The sequence below is a fragment of the Leptidea sinapis genome, chromosome 12, assembly GCF_905404315.1.
Source record: "Leptidea sinapis chromosome 12, ilLepSina1.1, whole genome shotgun sequence".
NCBI lineage: Eukaryota > Metazoa > Arthropoda > Insecta > Lepidoptera > Pieridae > Leptidea > Leptidea sinapis.
This window is the reverse complement of record NC_066276.1, coordinates 9,105,729-9,119,045: the sequence shown is the minus strand read 5'-3', so window position 1 is coordinate 9,119,045 and position 13,317 is coordinate 9,105,729. Positions and strand designations below refer to the sequence as shown.

At 32.0% G+C, this 13,317-nt stretch overlaps 1 protein-coding gene across 1 annotated transcript; it reads right to left on the bottom strand.

Moving 5' to 3' along the window:
* Window positions 1–247: 247 nt before the first annotated feature.
* Window positions 248–13,066, bottom strand: LOC126967140 (protein artichoke-like). Its single transcript, XM_050811577.1, has 5 exons — window positions 12,855–13,066; window positions 4,928–5,139; window positions 1,461–4,589; window positions 1,114–1,370; window positions 248–1,041 (listed from the first exon to the last, which is right to left on the bottom strand). The coding sequence occupies exons 2-5, from the start codon at window positions 5,094–5,096 to the stop codon at window positions 475–477; spliced, it is 4,122 nt and encodes a 1,373-aa protein (XP_050667534.1). The 5' UTR covers window positions 5,097–5,139; window positions 12,855–13,066; the 3' UTR covers window positions 248–474.
* Window positions 13,067–13,317: the final 251 nt, after the last annotated feature.

Genomic DNA, 13,317 nt, shown 5'->3' with positions numbered 1-13,317 from the left:
GACACAAAAGTGGAGCGAACAAACAAATTCACTTTCACATAAATATTAGATTTTTTAGATCAAAATTATTTAACAGGAAGTAAATATTTGCTGACTACACATGCATTTTTAAGTTATATAAAACATATAATAGATGTTAGAGGAAGAAGTTAGAAGAAGAAATAACTGAAATAATAATTTTCTATAAAAGCAATATAGTTATGTATATCTCTGAGAGTGACCAAATATGTAGAAATAAAAGAGAGTACTAGAGCAACAAATTTATTTAATATAACGTTCTCTACTACTACGTAAATAGTAAATAGTAAAATGTTGTAAGTAAAATTTATTGAGTTTTCATTTTTACAAAATCTAATATTTTGCAATGAGCAACATAAGCATCTACTTAAGATATTAAGATACCATAATATAGAAGAATAATAAAATATTATTACATCTAGGCGACTACTACGCGAGAAATCATTTCATAAAATGCTATTTCATTTTTTCTAGAGAAATATTACGATTTTTAGCCATTCCTAATAAAATGTTATCAGTAGATGCAGTAGTTGAACTTTGTAAGATATCTTCCTTACTATGAACAGAATGATAATCATTCATCTCTGACCAAGCAGGATCAGACTTTGCTATCCTTTTTCTTTCTTTTATTTTTGTATACAATAAAACTGATACCATTATTACAAAAACTACACAGCCTAATGAGCACCCTACTATTAATCCCAAGCGTCTATTTAAAATTGAAGATATTTTTAAAGCTTTTTTGTTCTTCATCTTAACTGTGAGCGGCTTTGTAAATGTATCAAATGAAATGCATTCACTTGACGTGGACTGTGTAATAGCTGCTGTAGCTAAGCTTCGGTTTATTTTCAGCATCACATCTTGATCCATAACAGTGCTGTTAATGTTTAAAATACTCCCGTTTTCATCACTAATAACTGGTGATCCATTTGATGCTAATATGCAAACAACATAGTTTGTATTTGGCTTAAGATTGGTAAGGTAAGTTGATGTCTCACTGTAGTCTACATATTTTGTGATGACCTAAAATTAAACATATAAATTAAATATATAATAATTTCTTTTACTCAAGTTTCTATCTTATTGATATAATACCTCTGAAGTTATTACATCGTTGTAGTATATAATTTGTAACACTTTTATCGCTGTTCGATTTCTTATAAACCAAGAAAGCGACACAGAGTTATCCTTATGTTTGTCAACTGAAACTTGTGTGATTGAAGGAAAATCACATTTAACTTTAGGATATTGGTCATTCAAACAACTGACAGTATTTTGTTTTATTACTTTTGGATGATCTTGTATCCAAGTCCATGTATTATTTTTTTGACATAGACAAATAATAACATTTTCTGAAAACAAAAAACACGAAAAAATTATTAGTAGCAGTAATAGCTTTAGAAACAAATTGGATATTATAATTATTCTTATTATTTTAATACCTTTGATTGAAATTTCTTGAATGTGATTTTCTATAGAATTCAACAGATCAAGTGGAATATTTTGTAGTTTGTTATTGTCCAAATCTAGCTGCACTATTTTATTTGTATATTTAAAAGCGGTGACTGATATATATTTTATGTTATTGTGACTTAAATCGAGAACTGTCAACTCTTTTAAATTAATCAAGTCTTCATTTAAAATGTTTTGTAATTTATTGTGAGAAAGATCTAAAAGTTTTAAATTTGACAAATCTTCGTCAAAGGAGTCCATTGATTCAATATTGTTGTGAGATAGGCACAAAGCGCTCAGCTTTACTAGTCCACGAAAATTACTCGATTTTAGATGAGTGATTCTGTTATAACTTAAATCTAAATTTTCTAAGTAAGTTAACTTTGAAAAGGGACTTATTGAAAGGCGCCTAATTTTATTATGTCTGAGATATAAGTGTTGTAAACTTATAAACAATTCAAATGGTATTTCTTCGACGTTGCTCAAATTCGTTGTAGTTATATATAATTCGTATATATTAGCAATCAATGAATTTTTATTAATACCTTTCGGAGTTTTTAATGTTAAAATAGAATTTTTGCTAAGATCTATATTTATCAGGGGAAAACCAAATTTTTTATATGCAAATAGAAAATCAAAGTGTATAATGTTATTATTAGAAATGTTGATGTTTTGTATTTTTGGAAAATATTCAAATATAGTAGCTGGTAGATGATCTAACCTATTGTAGCTAACGTCAAACAAAAGAAGTTCAATTAGAGTTATTTTTTTCTTGCATAATATTGACTTTATCTCATTTTTACGTAATATCAAGTACTTCAGCTTCCTTAATTCCTGGAAGCCGCTTAATTCTACTTTGGGAAGTAGATTGTCAGATAAATCTAAAGTTTCTACTGATGTAACATTATAAAATGTATCGTATGGCACATAATCAAGAAAATTATTACTTATATTAAGCTCAGCAATCGAATTTAATGGGCCAAATATTGTATTTGGTATTGTACTAAGAATATTTTGTGCAATTTGAAGTTTTATCAAATTAGAGTTAGCTGTAAATGTACCCTCAACTATCTCTTGAATATTACAGTGTTCTAAGACTAATATTTCTAGTAAAGGAAGTTGATAAAATGCATCTACAGGTAAATAGTCGAGAATATTATCGGATAAAGATAACATTTTTAGCCCTGGAATATCAAAAACTAATAGATCTTTGGCTTTAAGAGAATTATTTCTTAAAGTTAGCATTTTAAGATTATTAAGGCCATGAAAGGTACCGTTTTCAATTACTTGAATTTCACAACTGTCTAAGTATAAAGTGCTTAGTGGTAATCCAAATTGAAATGTATTTTGGAACAATATTTTAAGAGGGTTAAACGACAAATTAAGGCTTCTTAATTTTTTCAAGTTTTCAAAAGCCATTTCAAAAATATAATTGATCTTGTTGAATGATATATCTAAAACTTCTAATTCAGCTAATCCAAAAAATGTATAAGTAGTAATATTTCGAATTGAGTTTCGTTGTAAATCGAGGTATCGTGCCGAACTTAGGCGTTGGAAAGAAAACTCATAAATTTCAGATATATCATTATTACTGATCTCTAGCCGCGTTAAATATGTAAGATTTCCGAAAGTAAATTTTGTTAAAAATTTCACCCTATTCTGATTTAAATTAAGATGAAATAATCTATTTTGTAATTCGTAATTATTGATTGATGTTAACATGTTTGAATGTAAGAAAATTGTGAGCAAATTGGTACCCCCTTTAGGCAAAGTATCTTTTATATCTATAAGTTTATTGTTATTTAAATAAATTAATTTAAGGTTGGTCATTAGAGCAAATGCTCCCGATTCTATGAAAGTTATTTTGTTGTGATTTAAATAAATAGTTTCTACCTTTGTTGAATTTAAAAATAATGATTTAGGAATCGAAGAGAGTTCATTATTATGTATTCTTATCTCTTTTAAATATTTAAGGGATTTGAAAGTATCGTTATTAATGTCGTGTATTTTATTATTGTCTATTCTTAATGTTATTAATTTTTCATTTAATATTAGAGTTGTATGTGGCACTTGAGATATATAATTAAAATCTAACCGCAGTTCTTCTAAATTTACTAAGTCACTAAAACTCTCACTATTAATGTTACTAATGCAATTCTTATCTAAGTGTAGTATATTAATTTTTGTTGAATTTATAAATGAATCCATTGGCACTTCAAGTATATTATTATGACCTAATAGTATTTTTGTTAGAGATGGCATGCTACACAGTAAGCCATTAATATGGTGAAGGTGATTGTGGCTTAAGTCAATGAATTCTAGATTTTTATTGTGTTGAAACAATTGACTGCTCAAAATTTTTATTCTGTTGTAACTCAAATCAATAGATTTTAAATTTTTTAATAGAACGAAGGCTTTGTAATGTATATTTGTGACAAAATTAAAGTGAAATGATAACGTCGTTAAGGACGGACTAAATTTAAGGCAGTCTTCTGAAATAAATTCAAAATTATTAGAATTTAAGTCTAAGTATTCTAGGCGAAATAGCTCAGCATTTTCAACACTTTGTACTGCAGATATTTCATTCCAGGCTAGCCTTAGATACTGAAGGTGATTTAATTTTACTATTGCAGCCATGGGGAAAATTGTAATATTATTTTCACTCAAGTCTAACTCAGTTAAAGATTGCTCTAAGCCCGAAAACGCATGAATTGGTACATATTCAATAATATTGCCTTTCATTACAAGTTTAGTTATAGAAAGACCATAAAAACTATAGTTTGGTAATTCTTGGATATAGTTGGAAGTAATTTCAAGCGACAAAAGTTTTGACAAGCCAGAAATGGCTTTTTGCGGTAGTAACTTAAGTTTACTAGATACGATGCTTAGCGTTTCAAGGCACTTTCTTAACGGCGCAAAAGTTTCATCTTCGATATTCGTTATACTTGTCCTCGACATATGAAAATGTTTGATGCAAACATTATTTGGTATTAAACTTGGTCCCAATACTTCTTCGTTTCCATCAAGATCATAAACTGTGAATGAATGTATATTTGATACACTTTGAAACGCATTTTTTATATTTTGTACTGAAGTGTCTTGACAATCAAGGAAAACAGCTGAAATGAAATAATATGCTTAGATAATACTGTAGATTACATTAATGTACAAATAAAATTTGAAAAACAAAAAGAAGCCACAACCTGAGAGTTGAACAAAGCATACAAAATTTTATGACGATACGTCACTCGAACGGTTGGCTCAGTTGGTTAGAGCACCGGCACGGAACGCCGGAGGTCGTGGGTTCGATTCCCACATAGTTCATAAAATTTTGTTATTCAAATTTTATTTGTGTATTAATCCTAGAAGTGAGGGTTATCACTTCAAAAACATAACAAATTGTATACATTTATATTATTTACTAAATATGATTTCAACAAAAATAAAAATACAATACCTTCTTCCAACGTATAGCACAAACAATTATCTGAATCCACTAGAGACAGATCATTGCACGCCAAGGTATTTTCAACTCGGAAAACTGCGAGTAAAACCAGCAATAACGAAATAATTTGAAACTCATTGCAATTATTGTTTCGCTTCACGAGCCATTCAATATTTTTCATAGTTACATTATTGCTTTATTTGATATTTCATATTACAATGAATCTGAAACAAAATCAAACATTGTTAGGTTAATAGTAGCAAAAAAAAGTAGTCAAGTGCGAGTTTGACTCGCGCATCTGGGGCTCCGTACTGCTGAAAATACAAGAATAAATGCTTATAAATACAACTGTATTACTTTATAAAAAGTAATTTAAAAATATAATGTTTGTTCTTTCATAGTTATTGTTTGGATATAATGCTTGCTTAACGTTGGTTTTCAGTATAACTACCTTTCCAAAATCGCCAGTGCCCCAGAGGACTAGATTTTTGCAGACACACCACACCCGAGTGTGCCGTGTGGCACACTATTCCTTCAGCAAGTTCTGACTCTATATTATGCATGGTCTTATACCTTGTTTGAATAGTTTTCTGATAAATTCACTCAAATCATTCTAATCATAAACAATCTATTGCTTCACGTAAAATAATACGCAACTCCGTGAGCGCGAAAATCACGCCGATCTACATCGTACCGCGCGTCGCGCGCGGATCAAAGAGCGCCGATTCGCTTATGCTACTTTTACTACATATTATTTGGTATAACTTAATATTCTAAAAATAGTTGGACACTGTGTAGATTGTAGTAATGTTTCATAATTTTCTTTGAATTATAATTCTTTTCTTCCTTCCGAAATTGGCAAGTATGAGGTGCTTATGAGGGCACTAGATATTTTTTATTTGGCATGATCTTATAGCTTTTTTCAATAGCTTTCTGATAGATTCTTTCAAATCAAACTAATTATAAGCAATCTATTTCTACACGTAAATTTATACGCATTAACAGAACCCTGCGCGAGCGCAAAAATCGTGCCGAGCTACACCGGTGTATCTCTTGTATTTTTCTTGATGCCAATCTTCTTAGGTGTGAGGTATAATATTAATACATGAGTCATAAAATAGGACTGTGTAGTATATTCAAATTTTTAACAATCAATATAATATATATCTAACACTTAATATAAATATTGGAATTTGAAATAAATTGCAGCTCCACAAACTCCACGTAAACCCTTTTATTCGGGGGGTTCTTGTTCAACTCCGCATATTTTTCCTCGCCATGGTTTCTTGTATTATTCGAGTTTACTTGGGGTAGTAGGAATGATAAACTAATAAATTTCTCTTAGATAATCTAACAAAAGAGCATCACCTATTTATGACAGTTACAACATGATGCAAGTAGTAACGCGTTACAAAACGATCGAAGGACTTGCTTCATGCGATAAGACACATTACTATGTATCCGTTATCCTGTTCTTTACGATGAAAATGGACGAAATGTCCTGAAAACCTGGTGTTAAGTGATCACCGCCTTCACTCTCTTGCAACATCATAGGAATCACAGGAGCGTTGCCGGTTTTTAAGGAAGGTGTACGCGCTTTTTTTTTGAAGGTACCCATGTCGTATCGTCCCGGAAACACCGCACAATGAAGCTCATTCCACAGCTATGTAGTACGTGGAAGGAACCTCCTTGAAACCGCACTATGTTCCGTTCACAGAGCACTGGGTAGGGACCAACGATTCGCGCGTGACTGCGTGCAATGCAGAGCGCATTGCACGCAGTCAATTGATCGAGCCGATACTGGGGTGCGCCAGACCAGAGATGACAGCAATACTGCATGTGTGGCCGGACCTGCGCTTTGTAGAGCGCTAGAATGTGGGCCGGCTTGAAATATTGCCGGGGATTAACTTTTTTTATGGAACCAATACTGAGTTTTTGAGTACTGAATATCTTTATGAGTAATTGAGTAATATATATCTTACTTTATATAGCAAGATATAATTTAGTGATATCATTATGCATTAACATAGATTACATATGCATAATATTAGTGATACTACACTTTGGGAATAGAGTAAACCACTATTAATTAAGTTATAAATTTTATCGTGATTAAATTTTGTTGGATAAAAAAAACCCAGCTGAGTTTCTTGCACCCGTTTATCTTATGTCTGATGTATATATTTTCGGTAGATTTTGAAGTTCAATAAGCGATTTTAAGCCTTACGTTGAATAAAATATTATTTGCATACGGTATTTTTGCCTGGCTTTTATATTTATATTTAGCTTAAGCTTTTTTTATTTAACTTTTAAATTTTGTCTGGTCAGCTGAAACATACTGAACACAATAAATAAAATACTCCCTGTTGTTAAAATGAAATTGTTTCTCAGCAGAACTGTCTAACCGTACGTCAATAAATACTCTCATAGAAAATATGCCCATACAAAACAAATATTGGTAATAAAAAAAAATATGGGTCCCAAATCGAAATTAACTATCCTATCTCTCAAGTTGGACTAAACTGCACTCCATGAAGTAATCCCCATTAAAATCCGTAAATTAGTTTAGGAGTTCACTGGAAATAAACATCAGGACACTGGATTTATATATATTAAGATTCTAGCCGTTCCCGCCCGCTTCGCTGTGCAAATTTTAAAAGGAAGAGACGATGGAATTCAAAATATAAATAGCCATAAACTACCTAGGATAAATTTCGCACCGAATGGTGGTAGTTTCATGTCGACACTATCAGTGGTTTAGGCGTGATAGAGCCTCAAAAAAAGACCATCTTCATTATATATATACAGAGTGTCCCAAAGTTATGGGGCATGAAAGGAAAGTACCTTAAATATCGAAGATAGGGTATTTTATCATCCTATCTACGATATTTAAGGTACTTTCGCTTCATGTCCCATAACTTTGGGACACCTGTATATAGAGTATAAAACCTATTAAATGCATAGTATAAATAATATAAAATCATGGCTGGTTTGATTCACAGCAATCTCCTCCATTTAAAACTCTAGTATATTATTGTACCAGTGAATAGTGGACTGTATTTTTCTCTGAAAGTTCCAAGCGCAGGTTTCGCTTTGTCCTAAGCTGAAAAGTTTCAGTTTCGCCTATTTTCGTTTTTGAATCAACGTATATTGGAGTTCTAAAAACAAAGAATACTTTTGCAAACGTATACATTGACAGGTTCTGAATAATATATTTCTTTACCTATGAAATACGTAAAACGTACGTGAAACGTAGATATTATCAGCCTCAACAGGTATGACATCCGTATAATAGTGGGCACCCTAACGGGTCACACATTAATAAACAAACACCTCTTCACAATCGGCGTAACGGACACTTCCTAAGTGCAGAGGTTGTCTGGCTGAAGACGAAACGGTCGCTCACGTAATCCTGGAATGTGCGGGGGTGGCCAACCAACGGGCAGAAACCTTAACCAATACGAGGTCGCTCCAGGAAGTCTGCGAACACCACAGGCATGTTCTTAACTTCTGGAGGGAGCTGGGCTGATTAGAGTAACTAGCCATTATTGCATGCAAAATGGACCCATGCTAGTGGTCTAATTGTGGAAACAGGAGCCCTTATACCATACCATACCTATGAAATAATATAATTTTTATTCAAGTCTATGTTTCTTTGGCTACATAGTATCAAGCTTAATTCACCTCCTCGTTTTGAATGATAGGCCTAAGCCTATAAAACATTCAAAATACTAAGGAGCTTTTGTTCTTTAGCGGCGTTGAGCACTTGGGATGGGTATAAAATGTTAAACTCGCGTCAGGACACGTGACCTGATCGAACATTCGTAAGACAGTAGTTAAAATTATGAATGAATGATGTATAATTATAGTTCAGCTATTTCAACTAAATGATCATTCTGATAATAGACTAGTGGTTGAAGCCGAAACACCGTGAAGTCGAGGGATCGAATTTCAGCTGTGAAATATTTCTACAGTTTAATTATTGAAGTGAAAACTACTTTAGCGGCGTTGAGCACTTTTCTTGGAATGGGTATAAAATGTTAATCTCGCGTAAGACAGTCGTTGAAATTGTAGATGAAAGTTGATTTTTCTGAGATATAAACTTTTTAATGTAAAATAATTGTAATAGTTCTGAAGTGTTAGTTTTTTTATGTAACATAAATTGTCATTTTTGTGTATTTAACAGCATAAATGCTAGTTAGTACTTTTATACTAATAAATAAAGCATTTCCGAAATATTAAAAATGCACAACGTTTATGCTTAAGTTTTCATTTCTAGCGGTACTCTCGGAGTGCAGCCCGTATTTTTTTATGTATTTACCTGAGACCGTTATTTTTTTTTTGAATTAACATTACATGAGCTATGCAATATATATAATAAAATTATTTGGTGTCGTTATTTGTCTCACTATGCGGTTAATACGGTTTATTTTATTATAGCCAGTGTAGGATGAGCTAATATATGTTCAGTGGAATGATCTAGGTCGTAATGCATCACAAATGATATGAGGCGTAGCGTCATACACATAAAAACTCATGCGTCTTCCATTGAATGGGCCTCCAAATCCTTTAAACTCTTTTTCAAACACAACAGTGCAGACCTACTTTATATTATTTATTATATTTAAGATACGGAACCCATGCGAGCAAATATGGCTTATTTTTAGTCGTCTAGTAACAAACTTATAAAATTTTACCCCGTGCGTGCTTCCTCGTGCGTTCGATGTAAATACATCTACTGACAACACATCTAATGAAACACTTCCTTTATTTACAGCCTACAGAATTATTCAAAACTAAGATAATTATTTTATCAATTTCATATACGTCGTTCTTAAAATAATACTAGCTGACCCAGCAAACGTTGCATTGCCATATGAAGTAATAAAAAAAAATTTGGGTATAAAAAATATATCGTACTATAGTTATTGTATTCTATTACCAACTTGCAACCATATAGCGGATTTGTGGATGGAACAAAATAATATTAAATATGCGATAAAAAATACTTGTAGATCGTAGAAGTAGTAAAAGAAAATTTGAAGATGTATGTATTTTTCAATGCTGAATCATAATGAAATTAAAATAAAAAAATTGTCAAAAAATATATATATTTAGGGATATGAAAAATAGATATTGGCCGATTTTCAGACCTACCCGATATGCACACAAAATTTCAGCCGTCTTGGAGGAGTTTGGTAACAAACACGGGACACGAGAATTTTATGTATTAGATTAATAATGGGTACTACGTGCCACACAAAGAGTTTACAACAGCGAAACAATCATTTTTATCTACACCCATGCTTTAAATCCTCTATTAAAAATTCTGAAACAGTTAGCTTATTGCCAACATTAAAACACCCAATGTTCTAATAACCATTACATCATCCAAAAGAGTGTTGTAATGTTGTACTGAATTTCATAACAGCACTCCTATTTTTTTTTTCATTCCCTTCATGCTCAAAGAGTTTTAACAGACAGCAACATTCTTATTGCTCGATGCGTGGCATCTGTATGAATTTCAAAAAAAGAACATTTTGGTTTACGCGCGTTCCACACTACCAGAACGTCGCGCGCCGTAAAAAAAAGTAGGTTATTCGAATCTCCGCCATCTTACTTCGATATTTTTATTGTTATGTTAACAAAAAAAGAGCGATTTATTTCCAGAAGAACATAATATTCGAGTGAATTTTTATTATTGCACTACACAAAATGTAAATTACTACTAAAATAAATAATTCTTTCATTAATACTTAGTTCATTTGTATATAATCAGTAATTAATGATATTAGGTTACTACTAGGACTGGCTGTTTTAATGTTAGCAGAAAGCTGTCTCAGAATCTTTTAGAGGATTCATATTCTGGGTGTAGATAAAGTCTTGTATGCAACTGTTGATAATTAGGTATTAAAACACTCATGTGATACTATTATCATATAAACCTACATTCGTGTTTTAATACACCTTATTACACAACAGTTGCATAAATAACTATTAAGACCGTGACGCAGCTTTTTTCATTCAGCAACAAACACAAAAATATTATATACAGTGGTGTGAAATATGGCAGCCCCATGACACTTCATTTGTCATCCCTACTAATATTTTAAATATGAACGGAACTTTTGTTTGTTAGCTCTACGCCGGAGCTACTGAACCGATTTTGATGAAATTTGCTACAGCGATAGACTCTAGTCTAGCTCTAGCTTGGGAAAGGAAATAAGCTACATTATATCCCGGAAAAACCTATGGTTTCCGCGGGATTTGTGAAAAACTGAAATTCACGTCGACGAGCTATAACTATACCAATAGTAGGTTTAGTTTGCCATAGAAATCTTTCTCGAAATAAGATTCATATAATATGTTGGAAACGGAGCGAAAACGGAAACCGGAATTGGAATAGGACATGAGATAATCTTCAATTTAAATGTTGCTTATTATTTTTAAAAACCCTTTATCTACACAGACAAAATCGCGGGTATCAGCTAGTGCAATTATAATATCTAATAAATATCTTAATAACAAAAGAAAAATATCATCTTGAAAAAATATGCTATATATTTTTTTATACACAAATTATCTTGCCCCAAATTAGGCATATTATAGCCTGTGTTATGGGTTGCAAGACAGCGATATATTTAATACAATATACTTACTCATATATATAAATATACACATACACATACATAAATACATTTAAACATCCATGACTTGGAAACAAACATCCATATTCATCATATAAATGCTTGCGCCTACCGGGATTCGAACCCGGGACCTCTAGCTTAGTAGGTAAGATTGCTATCCACTCGGCTATACAGGTCATCAAATGTTAGACTCGAGGATTCGAACTCACGACCCGTTCTTACTTCAACTCAATGCCTGCTCAATCAACGGAATTTTTCGGAATGTAATATAGTTGTGGGAGGCTCCTTTGCACAGGATGCCGGCTAGATTATGGGTACCACAAAGGCACCTATTTCTGCCGTGAAGCAGTAATGTGTAAGAATTATTGTGTCGGTCTGAAGGGCGCCTTAGCTAGTGAAATCACCGAGACTTAACATGTTATGTCTCAAGGAGACGAGCGCAATTGTAGCGCCGCTCAAAACTTTTGAATTTTTCAGAATCCTGAGTGGCACTGCATTGTAAAGGGCAGGGCGTATCAATTACCTTCAATTGAACGTCAAGCTCATTTCATCCCTTATCGTCATAAAAAAAGTTAGGATTTACTTCAATATTTAGGATTTAATACGTAATGAAACTAAATTTACAGACGTAGGTAGACATAAGTAGGTATATATAATAATAAGATGTAATAATATTAAGTTAAAGAAAATAATTTGTACGCAAAAAATAGTAGAAAATTAAATTGTTTCCATATATATAGAGAGAGGATAAGGAAAGAAAAATATTAATAAAATGCTATGTTCTCCAAATCCATACAAATGGAAGCTCTTGTACACAAATTACGTATTGCGGTATTTTATTTTGTTTTCACATGTAAAGAATTAAATTTTGCGAATATATTAACTAATAAATAAAAACCATTAAAAATACCAAACACATGTTATTTAATTAAGACTAAAGAAAACTTAAATCATTTGTATAATTATGGATTTCCGCAAAGTAACGCCTACTTCAATAAATTTTCCAAACACATGTGTTTATCGATGTTTTTTGTCGTTAATTAAACATAGTTATGCTTTTTATGTACGATATTAATTACATATTATGAATACGTTGAATATTTTACTATTTTATGGGAAAGTTTCATGAGTTATAAAACAACATATAGAACCAATTTCGTTACAAGAATTAGTAAACCTTTAAACTGATCATCGCATTAACTTAAACTAAGAAACTTTTGATTGAAAACACAACCAAACCGTGACTAATCTTGAATCAAGTTAAATTTGCAAAGTAAGAAAATAGTTCTTACCTAAAAGGCTCCCGGCTAATTACAAAACAGTGTTATCCTTGCGTACTTAGAGTCCATTTTTGTAGAGCCAAGCTGTCTGGGATAGAGTGCGCGTGTCCTTATTGGGGTTTTCCACACGAGAATCAAACGGAATTTCAATCACGTTGTTTTTATCTGTTTTGGAGGGGTTTTAATGTATTTTATCGTACAGCACAGAACGCTTGGGGTCATTAGAAAGCTCAACAGAAGACTGCCGCGGCGGCGCGCGCTCAGTAGGTCACCCTATGTGTTGTTGCGGTAACGCCAACCTACTATTATATTTTTATGACACAACGGATTTTTCGTCTAACTACCATTGATTTTTTAATATATACTTACATTTTATAAGCACAGAAATATTTTTCTTTCTTTCTTTCTTTCTAATAATTGAGACTTGAATTAGAAAATACTATATTTCTGTGCACTTTTCACTTATAGATCATTA

What these genes read in the sequence shown, in the direction of transcription:
- LOC126967140 (XM_050811577.1), bottom strand. Translation starts at nt 5,096, where the DNA reads ATGAAAAATATTGAATGGCTCGTGAAGCGAAACAATAATTGCAATGAG. An exon ending in TCAAGAAATTTCAATCAAAG is followed by an intron (nt 1,371 to 1,460) that starts GTATTAAAATAA and finishes TTTTGTTTTCAG; the next exon opens with AAAATGTTATTATTTGTCTA. An exon ending in ACGATGTAATAACTTCAGAG is followed by an intron (nt 1,042 to 1,113) that starts GTATTATATCAA and finishes GTTTAATTTTAG; the next exon opens with GTCATCACAAAATATGTAGA.